We start from the raw sequence: 24,158 nt of genomic DNA, 5'->3' as shown, positions 1-24,158 counted from the left end.
ATACTCTCCTCAGAAAGCATTTACATTGATCGAGTGGTCTGTCGAGTTTACGAGCGAGTGAAAATGTCGATAGGGGAGGAAGCAACTCGGTCGAGTCTCTGTCCTGTCCTCCTTGGACAGCTACTTGACCGTCCTGACTACTGGAGCGAGTACTGGCTCCAGTACTCTCCCCAGTTGTTTACACGAGAAGAGTAGCTCGCTCCAGATACTTTCCAGTCTTCTCGACCAATGTAAACTAGGCTTTAGAAGACAAGGTTGCTAGAGGCTTGTGCGATATGTTATAGACTTCTAGACTCACGCTGGTGAATTCTGGAATGGCATGGACATTGTACAATTTGTTCTTGTTGATATAATCACAAATGCAAAGGGTGAGCTAAAGGTAACTGTGCACCTACACTACGCTACATTACGCAGAGAAAAACTTCCCTTTCTTGATGTTTGTTGGTACGTACATAAGGACATGGACAGTTGGTTAGTAAGCCACTTTAATCAAGGGGTCGCGGGTTCGATACCCGGTGGAGGCACATAGTGGTTCGGATCCCACTTTAAACTGTAGGTCCAGTCCCGATTAGCCTTACTGTGCATAAAGTTGACTTAAAACACCAAATCAATCAGTAAGCCACTCATTGTTGTCACTCACTCACTGTTGTTTCTTCGGAGCGTGATATTGCAAAGCGCGGCACTGCATTAGCAATGGTTTTGTTACTCGAAGCTCGTGTGTCTTTGGTGGAACAAGTCTTTCGACACGGAGGTAAATATACGGAAGAAGTGCGAAATAAGTTTATGGAAAGGTTTCCTGATACAGATCCACCACATCGTAATGCAGTGCGGCGGTTGATCGATAAATTTCGCAGAAAGGGATCAGTGAAGAATGCGCCGAAATCAGGCAGGTCACGAGTTCTAACAGAGGACAAATTACAGGATTATTAGATTAAAATAGAGCAAAGTCCAAAGAAGTCAATTCGTAAATTGATTCCAATGTAATCTACGAGTAGATTACGTGTAGACAACGCATGTAGACGTAAACTTATAGTCTACTGCACATCACTGCTTGAAATGTAAACACACACACTTTCAAAAAACAAATCACGCACGTGTTTAGACTTTAGAGACATGGTACCAGAAGAAGAAGAGTGTTACCAAAGTGTATACGTTCTTTGAGAAGAGTGTACTGCTCCCAACTAGGACCTCTGGCAGGAAATCGCTACTAGGCGGTGTGTGCCAAATAAAGAAGACGACGACGGCTTGTTGTTATCTGTGACGTTTATAAGATGTAAATCACAGATTACTACTTAATGTAGATGTATGTTTTGGTACAGCGCCTGTTGGTGTATTTTACACGATGAACGTAAGGAAATGAATAAATGCAGGTGGTAAGATAATCAATCTTGTCGAAAAGTCACCACGTAAGGTTTGGTGAGCCTTGTATGAGATGACGGACACTAGAAGTTCGGACAGTGTTGATAAAGTTAAAGAAATTGTCATTGCATGTTTTGAAAAGTTTGAAGAAGATAATGGAGTTTATTTAGGGTATATGGATGGCAAGGATGTGTACGAAAACTTTTTGACAGAATTGGCAGTAGCAGGGTACACATTTGTGACGAGGTCTTCAAGATCGCCTTCAGCAGAACCTGGTAAAAGTAAGTTTAATAATCATAGACGTATTATGGTGTCTTCAAAGTTTTGATACCCATAATTATACAATGGTAAAATTAAGGAAATAAATGAGTGAAAGGTGTCCGGGCCTTATCGCATATTTACTACCACAATGTTAAACACAACCATAGCTATGTCACAGCTACTGTATTTCAAAAGCATGATCTGAGAAAATCTAAAATAAATTGAGTCAGTTCTGCCCATAGAATTAAGCACTTTGTGTGGTTCGACTTCTGTATGCTGCATGCTGTTCACAAGAGTTGTAAGTAGTTGAGAAGCAGTTTCAAACTTCCTAAACGAATGTGAATCAATGTTTGAAGTTTATAGAATGTGTGTGAGCTGGTTTGAAGTAACTGGCAGCAGGGTCATTCCATGTCAATTCAGCCAGAAAAAAGAGGTGTGTGTGTGGAACCCATGATTTCATATTTTGAATGGCATTCAGAAATAAGTTGGGCCCTTTATACTAGATATGAATGGTTAACAAAGCTAACAGAAAATGACAGATATCGAAAAGTATCTTTGATGTAGGTTAATACTCTTAAAATATACAGTATATGGTAAATGTCTGTTATATCGGAGACACATTTCTTCATTTTTACAGAAGAAACTACGGTAACATTATAATATAGGGGTGACGGATTTCTTCAAATTTACAGGAAAAAGTGCTTATCGAAATCATTTTCTGTAGCATTGTGGAAGTTGGTGAATGTAGTATTGATCCATTTTAATGCAAAGGTAACAATTGTATAAGTCGGAGACGGATTTCTTCAAATTTACAGGAGAAAAGATGAGAAAGTACTTACGGAATTGCGTTCTTGAGGACTTTCTGAAGCCGGGGAAATTGTTTTTTTGAATCGTGCAACTTATTTGGCCTGTAAGTAAGGTATTTTTCGTCATTCATGCATCTCCGTTGTACGATAGCTCGTGCCGCCATTACCGTCGACTATGTGAATCAAATGTTCCATGCGTTCGATTATGTAACCCCCTGTCAGTGTAGCAACCACGCGGTAGTTTTACAAGATGACGTGTGAGCGTTTTTTTTTTTTCCAATTTAAGTTAAGAGACTAGTTTACGTCCTTATCCTAAGGAATACGTGTCATATATCGTTGGAAAGCTTATTTTATAAGGAATTCAACAACGTAAATCCCAAAGCGAGGAAAAATTTCCTGAAGGAGTAAATCGAAAAACACCGATGTTGTCCGGATATACGTAATTGAACGTACTGAGGAATTTTTTAGATGATGAAGCACATATTTAGGGGTGAAATGAGTGCTAATGGAACCTAACCTAACAGGCCTAACCTAACCTCGTAGGCATACCTCGACCCCGTGTATGGATAGTGGGGCTATCGTGAACAGAAAGTGTAAAAAGAAAAAGGTACTTACCCGAAGAGATGCCGGGTGCCGCACCGCGAACGCAAATAAGCAATCACCATGCAGATAAGGACGTAGAGTCTAGTCTCAATTTTTGCTTAAAAACCTTTTGTGAATAGTTTGTGCGGCATTTATCGGTTCATAAGTTTGAAAACACTGCACATCAGCTGACGATAGACAACGTGAGTCAAGATTTGCCCGCCAAATTAGCAACAACCAATAAATGATTATAATGTTAAAAATAACGCTTTTTTCATGGAAAAAAAAATGATCCCCAGCTTGAAAAATGTTCCGGTATGCATATGAGGTAAGTAGAAATGATTTTTATTTGAAAATGAACGAGTTTAATGTGTCTCCGGCTTATACAACTGGTACCAATGCGAATACATGTTGTTTTCTGCGAAAATCTCTGTCCGACATGCTGTTTCTGCTGCCGCCATTTGCTTTCTGCACGAGAGCACAATGTTCCCCATAATCAGTATTTTAAACTCGCCATGTTTTCACTACAACATGACGTGTCGAGTATTTTTTTTTTTTTAACTATGCTTACCTAACCTTATTGAAAATGGTTTTTGGGGCTAACATGAATGGTTTTTGGAGCTAACGTGAATGATTTTTGGGGCTAACGTGAATGGTTTGTGGGGCTAATGTCAATGGTTTGTGAGGTATTAGCATAATTTCAAATCTGCCACAAAAGTAGGTATTTTTCGGTGAACGAGGTTGCAACACTGCATAAATCCACAAAACACTCGCACAACGTGCCCTGAACCAGTACGCTATCGCCCGCCATAATGTGTTACAGAATCGAAATAACAAGTAACAGTAAGTACTTGTAAATGTAAGAAATAGACATTATCTTCGTTAGAAATGCATTATTTCACCTTAGGAAATGTTCCGCATTCCAAAATAGTATGTTAGCAATGTAATAAAGTGCGAAATATATGATTTATAGGTGTCACCCCCATACTATAATAGTACCGAAATGATTAACGGAAATGAGTTTCTGTAGTATTTTGAAAGTTCGTGGAGGTATTTTCTCACCGTAGAATGCTGCACAACAAGAAATAAGCACTTTTGATATAATAAACTTCCATTTTGTGCAAAGTGACAACATTATGCCGTTCTTTCCATTATGTACCTGCAGATGGCGCGAGCCAGACTGCTTACCTAACCCAACCTAACCTAACCTTGCTGGAAATGGTTCATGGGGCTATCGTGAATGGTTTTTGGGGCTATCCGTCAATGGTTTGTGATGACATAATGAACACGATAGTAGGTAGTTTTCGGTTAAGAAGGTTGCAACACTTCATACCTCACTCCAAATCGACAAAACACAAGCACGACGTGCGATGATCCTCAGCTGTGCGTGCCATATTGTATGTTCCGCAACGGAAGAAAGGAACCAAAAGAATTACTCGTAATGTGAAAAATCGAAGTTATTTTCGTGTAAAAAGCATAGTGGCACCTTCTACTATGTTCCGCAATACACAATTGGTAAGTACGAACCATTTAAAACTGAAAATATCCGATAGAAATGTGTCTCCGATATAACAGACACTTACCCAATATGTAGATGTATTTGTACACCTTAAATTTTCTATATAATGCAGAAAATTAAACTGCACTGGTTATAATCATAAAACCACTATTATATTGTTCCTTATGTCTTGTGTTATTTTAATGCTTTTTCATGCAAATTTTCAATGTAAATATAGGCATTAAATTTTGATTTATTTAACTGTTATTTCCCACAGATGCATTCTACTTTAAACAAGAAAATAAGAAGGAGCTCTCCACTCCGGGCATTCCATTTTGTGGGTCTCCCTTTCAAATGGAAAAAGTCAAAATATTACATTGTGCTAATGGTGAAAAATACCAAAGAAGCCGGTATACGACACAGAGTGTTGAATTGGTAAGTTAAGGTTACATAAATCTAAGGTTATATATATATATATATATATATATATATATATATATAGTTTTTTTTATATGTTACGCTGATCATGTGCATGAATAAATAGCATGACGGCTGTTCGTAAACTACAGTAAGCTCAGCCCAGGTTTTACGAGTGGATTAGGCAGACGTCATGTTGATGTCACTAGCAAAGTTGTCCCACTCTGCAGTTTACGAACAAGTGGATTGTCTGCTTGACTCTTGAGCATATTTAAAAGCAGTTGACTTTCTTTGGAAGTAGTATTAGGTATAAATGGCACTAAATCTCACCTCTATATAAAGCTCGGCTACATTAATATAAATTAATTGAATATTTTGACAAGTTTTAAAATTGGTACAAAAAAATAACTGAGAAATGAAAAACGAATCAACTGTATTCCTACACATCAAAAATAATTATTTTATAGTATCTTATTGGTTTGTGAATTTAGTTTAGTGTACCGTGTTTTAACACCAACTTGTGCCTTCCCGATGGTGCAGTGGTAGCATCGTCACCTTGTAATCAAGGTGTCCCGGGTTCGATACCCGGTGGAGGCACATAGTGGTTCGAATCCAACTTTAAAACTGTAGGAAAACTGTAGGTCCAGTCTCGATTAGCATAATGTGGACTTAAACACCAAATCAATAAATAAATAAATCATTGACACCAACTAACAACATTGAATTATGGGAACTGAAATGGCTTTCAAAATATTTATTTCATTACAGGCCCAACCCTGTGGCCGAGTGGTTAGCACATCGCGCTGCGACGCCAAGGGTCCCGGGTTCGAATCCCGGTCGGGCTTGGTTGTTTGTGAATGTCCATTCCTCAATTTCACCATTTCATCACTCATCCCCATCTTCGCAAATTAGCCAAGAGGCACAAAACGCGAAGTAAAATAAACTAAATCAATAAAACAATTATTTCATTACAGGACATGCATCTATGGGAAGAATTATAAGATAATATTAACTACACCTTTTCTTTGAACTGTGTTTCTGACTTACGAAGGCATCAAATAAATGATTGCCGGCCATTGAAAGCTGCTGCATCATGCTTTCTGCTAGTTTTCATCTGCAGTCAGCCAACTCAGTTGCATCAAGAATGGCTTACGAGCCAAGTAAGCTGGATACGTCATGGAACCGGAAGTGGGCGGAGCTAGCAGTACTTGGATTGAGTTTACGAACAGATGTAGCTGGCTTCGTCTGACTTGGCTGGAGTTTACAAACAGTCGTATAGTGAACATCAAACTACATCAGATTTTTTTTTTTTTGTGAATGAAACATCCAATTTTACATGTTATATCCATACACTGCAAACCCTTGTCTGTTTACACTTTTCGCCATGTGCCATCAGTATCATAAATAACATAAAAATAATGTTTAGACACATACCTTAAATATAGGTCCTGAAGTTTCTGTTGTAGTGAGTATTTATTGTTTATAATTGTGTACTTAGTTTAACCCAGTTGCAAAGCTCATTCCTTCCAAATTTCTGAAGAAGAACCTAGGTGGGTTTAAAAATTTGTATCATTGTGGCATTTCTTGTAAGACACATTAGGCACGAGTTTACAATACCGGACCACTCTCCAATTTCTATAAAATTTCGCCTACTTACTAATTTCAGTGTCCTCATGACGTATCTGTAGTTCATATTTGGCGGTCACTTGTTAAAATTGTACATTTACGTGCAGAACTTGTAAAATAACCTTGCGATTTACCACGGTGATTGTCCATACACAGCAATTCGGAACCATCTTTCTTTCGCAATTCATTAATGGTCTTCCTTTACGCACAACAGTCTTGCTGACATCAGATGAGGAATGCCTACGAGGTTAGGTTAGGTTCCATTAGCATAAATACAAAGAAAAATTAATATTTTAGCTAAGAGAACAATACCTTGTCTTACCTGTTGATGTCTTCCGTGGAGCTATTGTTCTTATGCTAGGGTTACATTACGTTAAGACAATAGTTTATTTCGTTTTTTTCTCGATTTTCATACTTGAGCGCCAATTTTTACATGCAGATTCATGATTAGGAGTTCACAATTAGTGAGTTGGCAAAATTTCATAGAAATTGGAGAGTGGTCCAGTATTGTATACTCGTTCCCAACATTATATGGTGAATATATGGAATATCTAGAATGAATGATTTATCTGATTATGGGTACAATCCATAAATTGATCACTTGATTTTGGTGATAGCCAAGTTGCACTAGCCAAGTTGCACTGCATATGGCATATACTATTGGATTTAAATGATAATGGTATAAATTTAGGATAGTATCTCCAATTGCTTTGAAATTACACATACTCACTAATTTCGGCCTCCTAATCAAGAATCTGCAGTTAAAAATTGGCGGTCACTTCAGAAATTGCGAAATTACGTTCACATATTACCGCTATGATTGTCGATACACTATTATGGTAGCCATGTTTGATGATGTGAACAAGTGAAGTTTGCTATTCGTTACACTGTCTCCAGCATTGCCACACTGTTACTTTGTTACTTGGAGATCATTGGGAGAAGAGATTGTGTAATGCTGCTTCGAATAGAAGTAAGTTTTGCAACGGTACAGTTGCTGCAATGTTGTGCGATAAGTGATACCCGTTGCATGGGGCGTTGATTTGCATTTGAGAAAATGGCATCTTGCATAAGGTGGAAAAAATGTTTGCCTCACAAACCATTCACGGTTAGGTTAGGTTAGGCAAGCATAGTACAAATTAAGGCTCATCATAAACATAGTTTTGAAACGCTAATCATTGCAAAAAAAATAGTTGTTTTCTTCATAAATCAAGGTGTTTACTCCGTTCACGTCTTATTTTGCAATTTCTAGACGTGACAGCCAAATTTCAACTGCAGATTCGTGATTAGGAGGCCAAAATTAGTGAGTAAGCCGAATTTCAAACAAATTGGAGATTCTTCCGGTATTGTAAATTCGCTCCATGATAATACATGCAGGTTCTAGTAACAGTAATGAACATTACATAAAATAACAATCTAAGTTTAGGTTTTATTTAAGGTTGCCTGGTATGCAAATTAAACATTGTGCAGATGTAATTTGTGGAAATGGTAAAGAAAAGGGATGTTGGTGTGGTAGAGCATTGATCCGGAACAAATGCAGATTTTATCCCTGGTTAAGCTCAGTGCTTGAAGTGAAAATGGCTAGCTTTGGTTTAACATGGTGATAGTGAGACAGCTGGGGGTATGCTTTGCGAAAATTTTACTACCTGATGATACAATCCTCCCATCACTTCAAGCACTGGTTAAGACACAATTTTCAGTAAGTTATAATGTATTGTCTGTGTGTCGTTAGCTTCCCTATAGTTTGTTCATTTCGATACAGGAAGATGTACCTCAATCGACCAAAAAGTCTTCAAGACTGGTAGTAACAAGGAAGCTGGGTTGCCCAGGCAGGATGACTGTCAAATGCATTCGTCTGTTTCCAGATTTTGTTGTTTCATCTGACCCAACTTGGAGAGAGAAAAAAGAGGTATGTATCTTCTCCATATCCAGTTTGACAGCATAAAAGTGCAAGGATGAGCATATGCTCCAGCAGTGGAATAATCTGACCCCACTTTGTTTTTCAGGAATATGCATTGCTTTGTCAGTATCGGCAGATCTGATATATCCATAAATATCTTATAATTTAGTGCAATATTATACCCTTTTGTTATAATTTTAATGGATATAAACATAGTCTCCATTCCCTGCTTTTCTTAAAAGTAACTCTCTCCGTATACAGGTTTTTTTTGCATTGCAGTCATCTGATAACACAGATTTATTAAGAACATGAATCGATCATTTAGATTCTTCAAGAACCATTTGGAATTTTATATTGAATCGGTAGAGTATCAACATCAAATGATTTTTTAACCTTTAGTGGACAGAAGTCACTGGGAACTTTTCATGCATGCATTTTTGAAACTTGCCATGATGTAGGTAGGTACTTGTGTGTGAATGTGTGTTTGTGTGTGTGTGTGTGTGCATGTAGAAACTGTATTGCTTTTATTTTTAATTTCTTCTAAGCTATATTTTTTCATTGTGTTAGTAAAAATAATGAGCAATGTACGTAATTAATGATTAATCCAGGGCTTGACTGCTCGTATTCAAACTGTATTGCTTTTATTTTCATTTTACTTTCATTACTTTATTTTTCTTTTATTATTTTATTTCTCATTTATCTTTTTTAATTTTTTAATTGTATACAATTTACTGCAAAAAAATGATCCCTGTAATTAATGGTTAAGTGGAAGAGAAGGCATTAATGCCTTAACTTCGCCATGTAAACAAAGTCGTAAATAAATAAATAAATAAATAAATGATGTACCAAAAAAATGTAGCAGGAGAACTAATTATTGTGGAGAGGTGAAATCAGCCTCTTAGTGGATGTGAAATTTATACAGTTTACCTAACAATAATGACAGTTATAAAAGAAAAGAGGTAAATCGAAATTTTACACAGAAATTTGTATTTAGTATGCCCCTGTGGGTGCCACAAAAGACTAAAAATGTAGTATCTAACATAGATGTATTCCTAATAGGGCTGGCTGCCCGACCCTGTGGCCGAGCGGTTAGCACATCGCGCTGTGATGCCAAGGGTCCCGGGTTCGAATCCCGGTCGGGCTTGGTTGTTTGTGAATGTCCATTCATCAATTTCATCCTTTCATCACTCATCCTCATCTTCGCAAATTAGCCAAGAGGCACAAAACGCGAAGTAAAATAAACTAAATCAATCAATCAATCCTAATAGGGCTGAACCGATGCTGATGTATCGGCTGATACCAGTGGTATCAGTATCGGTATCGGCATATTGGTCTTTCACAAGGTCTGCAAAAATGCTGCTTGACATTTTTGCTGAGTCTCATTATCCTGAGAATTATACAAAATTCAAGCTTTTTTTTTTATTTTCCACAAATTTTGTAATTACATAATATCTATTTTAATATTCTGATGTAATTATTGAAATAATATAAAGCAAATTTCTAGGAAAATCGATGCATATAATTGGAGAAATTTTTACACACATATCAATATTTTAAATAAATTTTAATTATTGCAATTTTCAATTATCGGTGAGAATTGATAAGAGTATATGCATCAGTATCGGCTCAACCTTAATTCCTAACATTGATGTCGAAGGCCTCCCTTTCGTAGTAGTTTCCTGCAAAAGTCATGTGATAAGTGTCCGTAGCGCTGATGCGTGAACAGATTTTCAGGAACAATGCATCTCACCATGTACTTTTTCACTGAAAAAATAAACTTTTTGTTATCCTGCATATGAAGAAAGCATGTTCAAAATTATGTTAAGTATGTGAAACTAAAAAATGTAGCAAAATTTGTTTTCATTTGTCTATGATGTGGTGAAATGCGTAAATTATGTGCATTCACAAACCTTTAAACGTTAATGCAATTAAAAACACTAATAATTTTCAGATTAATTCACTTTGTTCTTTGCATGTTGGAGTACCACTTTCTGTGAAATGCCCCAAGGGCTGGATTAAAATCATGATTTTTATTTAAATCTTTTTTCTTTTAACATGCTTAACATTGCTTATATGGTTTTCGGCTCTATACATATAGATATATGTTTTCTTGTAGAAAGGTTTTTTCTAATAAATGAACCTGTAAAATATTTCAACAGTTTGATTAAAGCAAATAAAAAATTATATGTAAATATACATTTTTCTGTTTCTGATACTGTGTGTATGAACCTGGAATGGAAATGTTTGTTGAGTGTGTTAATGAAACTATAATAATTTCAGTAACTTTTCTTCCAATGAAAATGAAACGTTCTGGATGTGCCTTATAATTGTAACTTAAAATATTACTTGATAGTTTTTGAAGTTGAATTTTGGCAATTTTTTGCCAATATATGCAAAATATCAGCTGCCATGTTTATTTAGAGTTTAACCTTTAGACCAGCGAGTGGGTTTTCGAAAGTAACTCCTCTCTGGCCGCGGCCTTTGCACACGATTTTTACATTTTTACACTTATTTCAGAAAAACGTTATATCTCTGAGACTATTTGAGGAAACTACTTCGGCTAACTTTTGTTTGGAAGCAAAGACATCGGAGCACGCGACCGTATACAATTCAGAATGCCCAAGTGAGATAAACGGGGTGGGAGGGGCTAAGTCCCCAAATTTCAATGAAAAAAAATAAAAATTTGGCGTTCGCCCTTCTTCTCCCGCTGTTTTGGAAATAGGCTGCAAACTTTTGCATTGTTTTAAAAGAATAGACCTTTGCAACTAAGTGAAACTTGTTTCAAGTCCCTAGTCCTCATACAGGCTGAAATATGACGCAATATGTACAATTCTGCATTTTGGCAAAAAAATAGCGAATTTGCATATTAGAGAATAAATTAGAATTACTCGGAGACTATTTGAGCAATCTACTTCGGCTAACTTTTGTTTGGAAGCAAAAACATCGGAGCACGCGGCCGTATACAATTCAGAACGCCCAAGTGAGAAAAACGGGGTTGGGAGGGGCTAAGTCCCCAAAGTTCAATGAGATAAAAATAAAAATCTGGCCTTCGCCCCCTCTTCTCCCGCTACCCTCTTCTCCCGCTATTTTGGAAATAGGGCCCAAACTTTTGCACCCATGATGTTGACAAAAGATAACTCGGGTTACCCAAGCTGGGAGGCAGAAAACAAGCTTGTAAATCTCATTTATTTCCCAGCTGCCAAAACTCGCATCGAAAATGCAACGAGAAAGGAAGGGGGAGGGAAGGGGGTCCTGGGTGGGTGGGTTTTCTTCTACATGACATTTCAAAGTTTTATCTAAACATCTGTCAGCGTTTACAACCTCGCATACAAGTATGAAGTAGGGGTGGCCAAACGGATCCGAAAAATCCGGATCCGGATCCAAAAGTTTCATATCTCAATCCCATTATAATATTACCACACCTTAAAAGGTATTATGATCTTCAATTACAAAGAAATTTTTCATTAGTTAGTCCTACAAGAATTTTTTCAAGTGTTGTTCCTAAAATACTTTGCTACGCATCGGCTAACACACTCGTGGACAAAAATAATCTTACATGTTTAACATAAAATGTCAGAGGTGATTTTGTAAATGCCATTGAAACGAATATGTATTCATTCGAATGTATTGGAAATGAAAACACACATAAATGTGAGACATTCCATTCCAGGATGAAACCCTTAACACATGTAACAAGATAGAAATGTTATACAAAAATTATACAATTGTTCTACAGTTACAGTTTTACAAATGAAAATAAAACATTATAATATATGCAGTGTTATATAATTACAAAGTGTAAGACTAACAAGGGAGGTTATCTAAGTGTCCCCCTCCGATTTCCATGAAACTTGGCAGGTGTATAGTGGGGCCCAAAGGAAGAAATACGTGTTTTTTTGTTTCAGCTAAAAAACTGTTTTAGGGGGCAAAATCCCCTCAAATGTCAAGATGAGGACAAATTTAAGTGTGCATTTGACCTATGTGTCCCCCTTCGATTTCCATGAAACTTGGCAGGTGTATAGAGGGGCCCAAAGGAAGCAATACGTGTTTTTTTTTGTTTCGGCTAAAAAACTGTTTTAGGGGGCAAAACCCGCCTCAAATGTCAAGATGAGGACAAATTGACATGGGGATCATCTGACCCCTGTGTCCCCCTCCGATTCCCATGGAATTTGACAGGTGTATTGAGAGGTCCTATGCCTCCTGTTTCTTCCTATGACATATTTACGTGGTTTCGGGGTCAGATCCCCACTTCAATTTCTCCTCATCTTGACATTTGACATTCTATACACCTGCCAAGTTTCATGGAAATCGGAGGGGGAGACTTAGACCTCCCTTGTAAGTGTATTAATTAATTACAAATCGCACACGCGCGCACACACACACCATGTGGGATGGCAAAACGGATCCGGATCTGAAAATTCCGGATCCGATAAATTTTAGGATCCGGATCTGGCCATCCCTAGTATGAAGGTCCTAAAAGCATATGGTTTTTTTAATCAGCTCGATGGGCAGACTTGTCCTACATTTTCGATGGTCCCGTAGGGGACCATTGGCTAACTAAAGGTTAATGATAATGACACTATTTATGGTTTAACATGGTTACTATTTTGTATTTTTCTACATAAAATGTTTCCTATTTTTGCCTATAAAAATTATTGAATTTAAATCGAGAGAAATATTAAGTGTGTTTACATATTACATTTCCTTTCGTATGAGCTTCACTCCGTCAGTACATATATTTTGTTTCCTTTCTTTTCCTTTCTTAGAGTCTAATAAACACCATTAAATGGTTAGGATATTAATCAGGGTGGCGACAGACCTGGAAAACCTGGAAAACCGGGAAAAGTCAGGGAATTTGAGGTGTCAAAAAAAGTCAGGGAAATGTCAGGGAATTTCGTCTTCATTGACTTCGAACACTCATTTGACGAAAATTGTTATAACTCGGGCACTATGGGAGCAATCTACTTCGGATAACTTTTGTTTTTCAGCGCATGTAACCGTGTACAATTTAGAACACCGGACCGAGGAAGGGGGCTTGGGGGGGCACGTCACCCGCATTTCAATGGAAAAAACAAAAATCTGAAGTTTGCCCCCTCTTCTCCCTCTATTTTGGGGAGAAGGAGCGAACTTTAGTATTCTTTTCAAATAATGGATATTTCTCAAGAGAATGAAACGTGTTTCATGTTCTTGGGTGCCATACAAGTTGAATAATTATTATTTTTTTTACGAAAAATATGCATTTTTGGAGGAAAATTGTTATAACTCTAGCACTAAGGGAGCAATCTACTTCGGATATGTTTTGTTTTGCATCTAAAACATCATAGCATGAAACCATGTACAATTCAGAACGCCGAATCGAGGAAGGGGGTTTGAGGGGTGCGACCCCCGAATTTCAATGGAAAAAAAAATCTGGAGTTTGCTACATTCTTTCCAAAGAATGGACATTTGTCAAGAGAATGAAACATGTTTCATGTTCTAGGGTGCCATCTAAAGCATCAGAGCATGCAATCGTGTACAATTCAGAACGCCGGACCGAGGAAGGGGGGCTTGGGGACACGACCCCCGAATTTCAATGGAAGAAAAACAAAAATCTGGAGTTTGCCCCCTCTTCTCCCACTATTTTGGGGAGAAGGCTCAAACCTTAGTATTCTCTTCAAAGAATGGACGTTTCCAGAGAGAATGAAACAAGTTTTATGTTTTTGGGTGCCATACAAGTTGAGTAATAAGCCAAAATGTGAAACTGTTTTTTACAAAAAGTTATTAATTTGCATATTGCTCAGAATATTGTTATAACTCGGGCACGATGGGACTATCTACTTCGGATAAGTTTTGTTTTGCAGCGAAAAAATCAGAGCATGCAACCGTGTACAATTCAGAATGCCGAACCAAGAAAAGGGGGTTTGGGGGGGGGGGGGGTGACTACCGAATTTCAATGAAAAAAAAACAACATAAAAATCTGGAGTTTACCCCCTCTTCTCAAGATGGAAACCTTAGTATTCTCTTCAAATAATGGACGTTTCCAAAGAGTTTGAAACATGTTGCATGTTCTTGGGTGCCATACAAGTTGAATAATGAGGCAAAATGTGAAACTCTGTTCAGAAATGTGGCATGGATGTGTTGCGGAGAGAGGGGGGGGAGGTTGGTCATCAATATGAATTTCCCAGGCTTGCTCCAGATCTGTGTCAGAGTTTCCACTCAAACATAAGAGTATGAAGGTCCAAAAAGCACATTCATTTCGTAATCAGCACCATGATACCATCGGGTCAGTACGACCTTACTCTGATGATACCATATGGTATCATCGGAGGAGTGAAGGTTAAGCCTCTAAATATTACGTGGAAAATTAATTATAATTTTTTCTTGTCCGTATGGGAGTAGTAAGGGGACTTGTCAACAGATGGAGGGGATGGGAGTGGTTGGCGCCGTCCTATAGTTGTCGGACGTCGTAGTAAGGCATTTTGTTGGGCAAACTGAAGGAACATGGAAACAAATTGCTTCCATTGATACATACGATTTTTGTCGAATATCGCCACTCGACAAAGTATCTCACTACAATATGCGACAGAAATTGCATGGACTGCAACATCCAACATCCAACAAAAATCGTATGCATAAACAAGAAGAGCTTTAGACTGCAAATATGCTGCTGGAATTTTATTACTCTTCTGGCTCACTTCACCTTATAGCAGTGCTTACGAAGGTTTTCTTTCATCATCCTGACGTGTTACTGGTTTTGCACAAGTTAACATACGTTTACAATGACATTGCAATATTCTTAGATATCAAGAAGAATCCAACAAAACGGGATATATATTGAATACTATCACGAAAAAGTGAAACATAAATCTGCATTGGTGAACATTATAAAAATTTGCCAAGTGCATGCTCCCAACCTCAAATTTACTGCAACAGTAGTATTGCAATGAAATTTACGCCACTCTCTGTCCTGTTCCTTTAAACTCGTGAGAGATGGTCATTAATCTCTCACTGAGTGAAGTTAATGTCCAATGTTATGAAATAAAATACTAATAATAAATACGTAAATATTTTAATATCATATTTACTCGAATCATTCAATCATAACAGCAAATCACTTTCTTCAAGAATTGACTTTTCTCTGCCAGCGCTGCTAAATTTTTCACTTTCCATCTACTGATTTATACGAGGGGTGGCCAGAAAGTAATTTCCAATTAGTAGGTACATTGATTTTTCGCAACGCCAAAAAATGGTAATTGCTGCGAAGTTATGTTTAGGAACGTGCAGTGATGTCTGGACACATTTTTCGCCTGTTCGAAATATTGAAATAATGCGAATTTGGCATTAATTGCGAATTGTTGGCGGTTTTAGCAATTTTTTTTAAAAGAAATGTCCTAAAACAACGAAAAATTCCATGAAATCCAACATTCTTGTCTTTTCTAGGCCATGTTTGAGTACATAGAACATGCAAGTTTTCCAACATTTTACTTAAGAGTAAACTATAGAGTTATACGTACATGGAATAATTCCGACAGCCACATTAAATCATATATTTCCCACGATTTTTTCAACTTCTATCAAAACATCACACGGGAGCCACATCTTCGTACTTGTCGCACGAGATATGTTTTGAATTACCAAGCTAAGTGCGCACTTTCGGCATTTGTCGAGCGAGTAATAATGGAGCTCAGTCGGTAGGGCATCTGACTACTATGCGAGAGACCCGGGGTCGATCCCCTGCGGGGGAGAACTGGGATGTGTTCCACCTATTCAAACTGCTCCAGCGCCCACCCAGCATCATATGAAGCTGGTACCTTGAGGAAACTTTGAGGGATAAAGGTAGCCAGGAGCATGGCGCTGATTACATCACCCCCACCTTTAGCCATGATCAAGAAAGTGTGGGGCCCTAACTCCACACCCTTATACACCTTCATGGAAAAGTGCAGGGAGCACTTTACTTTTACTTCCTCAAAAATCTGTTCCATCATATCAAACTGTCACGAAAATACGTAGACTATGTGACCTACAATTTAAAATAATAGTTTAAAAGCACAATGGAGTATTAAGTTTCGGTATATTTGGCAGATAAATGTTCTAAAACAGAAACGCGAATTTTGGGAAACGTAACACTAACAAGTCAAAAAGAGATATTGCCAATTTTTGGTGCCATAATATATCGGTATCTGTCACATGAGATTGATTGATTTTAATTTTTTGGGTGCGTCGCCACTTATGGTCATTATGCACCCTCCAGTATATACGGGGAAAATTCCATTATAAATCCTTACCTTAAAATTAAAAAAGGGGTATGGAAAATTACTTTCCCAAAATAACTTTCAAGATATCAAACTCCCGCGAAGAGGCGTAAGCCATGTGACTAACAATTTGAAACACTAGTTTGAAAACACCATGAAGGTGTAATTTCAGATATTGCCAGAAAATGCTCTAAAATGAAAATGTGAATTTTGGGAAAAATAACACCGTATAGTAAAAAATAAAAAAATAAGAAAATACACCAATTTGGAAAAGATAACAAAATATCAAGGTCCCTACCGATTAGGCATAAATAAAACAAGAATATCAGTTGTAATTTATTGCATTAGTAACAGTGAGTCCTAACCTAATTTTCGGCATAATCACCACCGTTGTTCTGGCATATGTCGTAGCATGGCATTAAAATTTGTATGCCCATGGTATATTTGTTTTGACAGCAAAGACTGGAACTATCTCTACTGCAGTGTAGCTGTCAATTGCCCTGCTAGAAATCTCTTCAGTTAAACAAAGAGATGAAAGTCTGTACATTAAAGGCCAGGTAGTGGTCAAATGTGATGCAAAGGGCCCGTGTACTCAGCTGTATGGGGTTGTGCACATTCGATTGGCCTTCCGTGAATTGTCTGCACCATCGTCTGACCTTACTATCACTCACGATGTCCGGTCTGCACAACTCACACGATTGCTGGTGGCTCTGTGCCAAATTCTGAGCGTGCACAAATCTGATTACTACACGTAGGCTACATCGCAGTCGGTGGGAGACTTTATGAGAGCTGCAATCTTTAACCTAGAACTGTAATAAACCGGCTGCATTGCAACTGTACCAGATTACAGCTACATGCCACTTCTTCCTGCCTGCATGTGTGTGTGTGTTGATCTCCGACCACTAGTGCTGAGTATAGGCACCATTGGAGCTTTTTTCAGGATGCCCCTCGTATATGAACTTTCAGAAGCTTTTATTATTAGAGAGTTCCTGTTTTAATGTGTGGTTAGCTAAATCAGGTATCTATACAGTGCAATTCTATAAATACCTTGCATTAAATTTCTAATACTTACATACCCTTTTCGTCAGCATTAATGGTATAACTGCAAATTGTAACAAATTGTATATTTCTTAATCAATCACTCTTCACTCTTATCTCATTTAGTCATAACTTTAAAAATAATCAAGTATTTTATTTTAAACTTACTGCATATGACAAAATTCCATAATCCTTCCTTAGCTTTTGAATTGTAATAATTTTCCAAATTCACTATTTTGCAGTTTGAAATCAAATCATAGAGAATATAGAAATTAAGTCAATTTCCCAGAAGATAACATTAGTACTTAACAAATCCATACCTGGATCTGTATGAGTTTATTATTTCCATTTGCTAAAACATCGAATTATTTTAGTTTGTAATTGTCAGGGAAAAATGTAAATTTTGTCCTGGAAAACCTGGAAAAGTCAGGGAATTTCATTTCTGCTTGTTTGTAGCCACCCTGTTAATGTACTTACACTAAAAGTGATTTTGATATCTAAAAAGTCTTCATGTACATTATTCTATGAATTATTTCTTTGAAGTGGTTTAAATCAGTGATTTTTTTTTAAAGAATCACTTGATTTAAATTGAGATTTAAATCAATCCACATTGATTGTAAATATTGCAAGTGACATAGGCAAATCCTATGCAAATACTTGTGAATTTTTGGAATTCCAATCTCTTCCTTGTTGCAATTCACTCCTTTCTTTTTTTCTTCTAGTTTTAAATCATTGATTATTCACATATTGTGTTCCAGCATCATATCTTGGGTAGAAATCAAATTACACATCTAACTAAATATACTACTAGCAATTTGAGCATAAGAATTAAACTTGAGAACAGCTGCTACTGCTAATGCATGTACGGGATTTCCATGCTGCCATTAAAATTCACTGGCTACAAGCACTGAGCAGTTATTCTCTCGATATATCTCATACATGCATATTTGTATCATTTTTTCTAGAATTATTTCAAGTCTATAATTCTGCTTCTCTTTTCAGGTGATCCAAAAACTAAAAGACTGTATAAAGGAAGGGGCCATGGTAAGGACGATTCAACGGTACTATGTAAATATTTCTTCGGCATTGCATCACACACATGCAGAAACTGTAGGAGCGAGGCTGCATCCAAGTTTGATCAGCGAAATTCACAGAATGGTTGAGAGGAACGTCACATCAATTGGTCCCGTACAAGTTCACTTGCGGAACTTTGTCGAGGACATGTTTAAGGACACAAATTCAAAGCCCAGTGTCTTGAATAGCTGTTTTTATCCTTCGAAAAAAACAATTGCGAATCATGTTTTTGATGCTTTAGTGAAAGTTAGGAAGAACAGACTAGATCAGGATGCTTTGCAAGTGGCTGTCAAGCAATGGGAAACTGGATCACCAAACGATCACTTGTTCTTCAGGCCCCACACAGTCACGGCTGATACAACTTCGTCTTTCATCTTCTGTCATCAAACAAAATGGCAGCAACAGGTTTTGTCACGCTACGGGAACCGCTTGTGTGTGCTGGATGCCACACACAAAACTACTAAATATAGCCTTCCCCTGTTTTTTGTTATTGTTAAAACAAATGTTGGTCATTGCGTCGTTGCAACGTTTGCGATTGAAAGTGAAAGTCAAGAAGGAATTCAGGAAGCACTGGAGACAATCAAGTCATGGAACCCAGAGTGGCAACCGACAAATTTCTTCACAGACTTCTCGGAGTGTGAAATCAAAGCTGTTGAAGCAGTTTTCCCCCAGTGCAAAGTGTACATTTGTCCGTTCCATCGTGAACAGCACTGGACGCAGTGGCTCAACAAGCGCAAAAATGTCAGTGAAGAACATGCCCTTGTTTTGAAGGATCTCTTGCATGTGATTGCTCATTCCCACACGGAAGAGGAATATGAAATGAGACTCAAAGATTTGCGAGACAGTGATTCGTGGAAGAACTGCAAAATTGCCCATCAGTATTTCTCGTCCCAGTGGCTGTCAAATTGTCAGAGGTGGGTCGAAGCATTCTATTCGAGGGGACTGTTTTTTGACCTTCGATCGAACAATGGAATTGAAGCCCAAAACCAAGTGTTGAGGAATTTCTTTCTGAGAAAACATTCTGAAAAGACATTGACGGGTGTTCTGACGGCCATAATTGAAGAACTCCTGCCGGATCAGTACAAGAAGTATAGCATAAATAATGCAAAATTGAGTGCGAATTACAGAATGTACAACAAAGAAATTCCTTCTTACTTGCAAGACCGCCCGCACCGATTTGTGAGACACGTGATGAACAGACTGGAAAAGGCAAAGTTACACTACAATGAAAATAAAATACAAGACATCTCAGGTGGTGCATTTTTGGTTCAAAGTGAAGATAATGAAGATGTGTGGTACGTTCTCACCTTTAATCCCGTGTGTTGTGGTTGCACAGATTACTCCAGATGGATGTTTCCGTGCAAACACTTCTGTGCCATTTTTTTGTATGTTCCATCCTGGTCCTTTGACCGTCTGTCGGCTGAATACACGCAGAGTGTTTTCCTGATGATAGATCCCGAAATTGCAAATTCCACTTCAACTGAAAACAATGTGAACGATGCTGTGGATAATATCGATGTCTTGATGTTCGTTGATTGTGATTACACAGACCTGTGTGAAGTCAGTGTGGAAGACAGTGAGTGTGCAGCTTCAAATTTATATCAGCCAGAAAGGAGCCTGGACACGTTACAAGAAAATTTCAGAGAAATTATCAAGAAAGCTCTTCATTACTCATACCTATGTCAGGACAAGACAGTTCTTCAGAAGGCAGTGGCTGAAGCGCAGTCGGTCGTAGACATATTCCAAGAAGGAGCAGCACAAGATGAGTCTCATTACTCTACGAAATCTGTCAAGAGATCAAGTAAAGCAAGTTGCATTGAGGTACCAAAGAAACAACAAAAAGTACAGTTGAGATTAAGCGTGCCTTTTGTACAAAATTTAAATTGTACAATTTAGACATTTTGAGTAAAGTTGAGATATGGATATTTATACGTGGGTCATTCAATATATAAGTTTCCGTTTGCTGTAAAAAAAATTATTTTTAAGATACATTAGAAAACTATACATACATTTGTAGGAGGATCCTTCCTCACTTCTCCACATAATCCCCATAGAGATTCAGGCATTTGTCCCTTTGTTGCACCAATTTGTCCATACCCTTTGCAAGAAAATCAGGGCTCTGGCTATTGAGCACTATTCTCACATTACGCTTCACTTCTTTATCTGTTTCGAAACGGTAACCTTGCAATTCAGACTTTAACACTGGAAAAAGATGGTAATCACTCGGTGCTAAATCGGGGCTGTATGGAGGCTGGGGCAGCCGTTTCCACCCCAATTCTTCAATTTTGTGTTGTGTTTGCACTGCTGAGTGGGGAGCAAGCGTTATTGTCAAGAAGAATGACACCAGCTGACAGGAGACCTGGTCGCTTATGTCGAACTGCGCTTTTCAGTTTATCCAATGTTTGACAATAACGGTCAGCATTAATTGTTCTTCCTCGTTCCAAAAAGTCCATAAGCAGAACGCCCTTACCATCCATGCTTCTGAACTCCTTATGACTCGAGCCCACGTTTTCCGAACAAGCATTTACTTTTCGCCCTTAAGCTCATTCGCCTTCACGTCTGATAACGAATCGATTGTTGTTCCTTGTAGACGAAGGATGTCGCTTGTCAACCATGTGCTTCTTTTTAATGGCATTGCTTTATACAATATTTTATAGCACAGGGAAACTTATATATTGAACGTCCCTAGTATTTGGATGTTGCATTTTCGTAAGTCCCTGCAATAACACTGTAACAGTGGGAAACAAAATTCAACTTTTGGGGGGGACATTAGGATTCACCACCAGGTGGAAATGTGATGCTGAAACTGGTGCAATGTAGATTACATCCTGCTGGTGGATCAAATACGAGCAGTCCGTGTTGGAAAAGCAGCCAGCCTTGATCGTCATTCCTTTATGGAAGAACAATGATGTTTTATGCACTGTCTTCATGTAAGATAAAGCATCCCCACATGCTGGCAAGTGAAGGAATGCTTTGTGCCATATTTGACAATGATTATGACATCTTCACTTGGCTGCACCTTCTCTGAATTTGAACCCATGCGATTTCTGGCCGTGGGATTCCTGAAAGATCAGGTTTATCAGGCCCATTTATCCAGAGCTGAAAGTCAGCATAACATGGCGTGTCATTACCATTCCTTGCAGAATGCTTTGTTGGACCGTTGAGCATGCTATCTTGCACTACCAAAGGATCATTCACACTGAACACTGCTGTGCAGACATTAACTGATAATAAACTTTTGCATATCCAACTTCCGGTTGTCTCTGTCAACACCACAGGTGAAAATTTGCAATGTTTTTGTTCTTCCTTTTTGTTGTCTACATTTGCGTACCATGTTCCACTGAAATCCATTGCTTCGAATCAGTCCAAAGCGCTCTTAGTAGGAGATCACACCTTGCACACTCGCGCAGACTTATGGATTGTAACAATACTATTTGCTTTAAATGGAATCGCCACAACCAAGAAGTAGCCGTGACTGTACATGATACTCTTCAACTTACCTAAAATGTAACTTGATGATTTCCTTCTGTGTTTGGAAATCCCTCTTTTTAATGTTTTTTTTTCAAGGCTGAAACGCTCCCATGTTTGTGCACGACACCAAGATTGTTAGGGTAAAAATCCAGGTGGCAGTATTTTTAGGAACGTAATTCTACTCTTGTATCTGAATGGCTGTAAGAATTTTCCCACAACATGTCATTGGTTATGTGTTTTTATATATTTCTTCTTATCCTCTTCCCTTCTGTGTCAGTCTTTTATGTGACTGTGGGTATCAGCCAATGTTATTTATTTCCGCCGAGATTAGATTCGGAACATACAGCTTTGAATGGCACTACTAAGGAAGGTAGAGTTTTTGCTTCAAATCCACTTTATGCACAGATAGGCTAATCGGGTCTGGACCTACATTTTAAAGTTGGACCTGAACCACTATGTGCCTCCACTGAGTATCGAACCCGGGATTTATTGATTGCAAGGCAACGGCGTGACAACAACACCATCGGGGGGCCTCCCCGATGGTGCAGTGCTAACGTTGTTGTCTTGTAATCAAAGGGTTCCAGGTCCGATACCCGGTGGAGGCACATAGTGGTTCGGATTCCACTTTAAACTGTAGGTCCAGTCACGATTAGCCTTACTGTGCACAAAGTGTACTTAAAACATCAACTCAAACCAAACCACTACACTATTGGGGAGGCCCCTCTAATACTACTTACAATAATGTGCATAAAATAATTATCAGGAACTTTTAACTTTTCATCAAATGGACGTAACATCATTCTTTGTTATTCAACAAATTTTCAATTTTTTTACTTTGACATTAATTTCCTTGCCATGACAGTTGTTTTTACACAAATTTTAGCGGTCTCAACTAGACGTAAGTTAGATGATGAATATTTGCTGTGTTATCTCTGATTTTATAGTGTCTATTTACTAACAATATTTTTTAAATAAATACGGATAAACTAGTACTTACTTTTATCCACGAAGCTGTTTTTCCTTTTTCAATTAATTTCAGTGGCCACTGCCACTCGTTGGAACTTGCTGTACTGTTGCTTGGCGTGCATCTTTTGTTTGTAGTTCTCTGGCTGCCGCTAGGTGCGCTGTTGTTAACTGTGCGTCTGGGTTTGGGTTGTCTGCTATTTCCGAGCGATAACAGTTGTAGTATGGGAATCCAAGTTTGGTGCGCTTGCCCACTATCGATGTTCAGCTTATGCGGGAAGTGCATTATGGTGTGTGTTTCCTTGATTTTGGTGTCTACGAACGTGTGGGCAGTGTGTTTGACTTGAACGTTTTGAATTTTATGGCTAATGTATTTGATATGTTTAGCAAGACCAGTAGTGGGTTGGGCTTTGTGGTGGGATGGTAGGGGAAGGCAAACCATTTATATTGGCCGCCGGGGGTTGATTGTGGCTGGGTTGCTTGTGGATGGGTTGATTGTGGTTGGTTAGGGTGTCTGACCTGTATTTCCACTTTACTGCACCAAATGGAAAGTTGTGCTTCGGTGTAGCCATGTTTCAGGGCTATTTCAGTGATGGTGGCTATCTCCTCTCGTAGATCCTCTTCTCTGCAACAGTAGGAGAAGGCTCTTCGATAAAAGTTCAGCCTCATTGGCTTTTCGCTTGGGGGGATGGCTAGAGAGAGCATGTATGTACTGGTTGCCTGCATCCGATTTTCTGTAGTCAGTGGTTGTGAATTTGTTAAGTGTACGCCTGATGGTGATGTCGAGGAAGTTGATTTTACCATGTTTTTCTTGTTCTACGGTGAAGTTGAGTCTGTGGTGGATGCTATTTAGCTTGTTCACTAGAAGGTTGAGTTCTTCTGTCTTTTTGTATACGACTATTGTGTCGTCCGCGTAACTTCCATATCGGATGTAT

General features: G+C 38.2%; 1 protein-coding gene across 1 annotated transcript; it reads left to right on the top strand.

Moving 5' to 3' along the window:
- The first annotated feature begins 1,331 nt into the window (after positions 1 to 1,331).
- Positions 1,332 to 20,718, top strand: LOC145981368 (uncharacterized). The gene is made up of 4 exons (XM_083114606.1): positions 1,332 to 1,640; positions 4,784 to 4,941; positions 8,309 to 8,455; positions 18,718 to 20,718. The coding sequence occupies exons 1-4, from the start codon at positions 1,433 to 1,435 to the stop codon at positions 20,683 to 20,685; spliced, it is 2,481 nt and encodes an 826-aa protein (XP_082970732.1). The 5' UTR covers positions 1,332 to 1,432; the 3' UTR covers positions 20,686 to 20,718.
- The last annotated feature ends 3,440 nt before the right edge of the window (positions 20,719 to 24,158 follow it).

The sequence above is a fragment of the Lepisma saccharinum genome, chromosome 29, assembly GCF_977018435.1.
Source record: "Lepisma saccharinum chromosome 29, izLepSacc3.1, whole genome shotgun sequence".
Taxonomy (NCBI): domain Eukaryota; kingdom Metazoa; phylum Arthropoda; class Insecta; order Zygentoma; family Lepismatidae; genus Lepisma; species Lepisma saccharinum.
The sequence above is the reverse complement of the archived record's forward strand: the minus strand, read 5'-3'. Positions and strand labels throughout refer to the sequence as shown.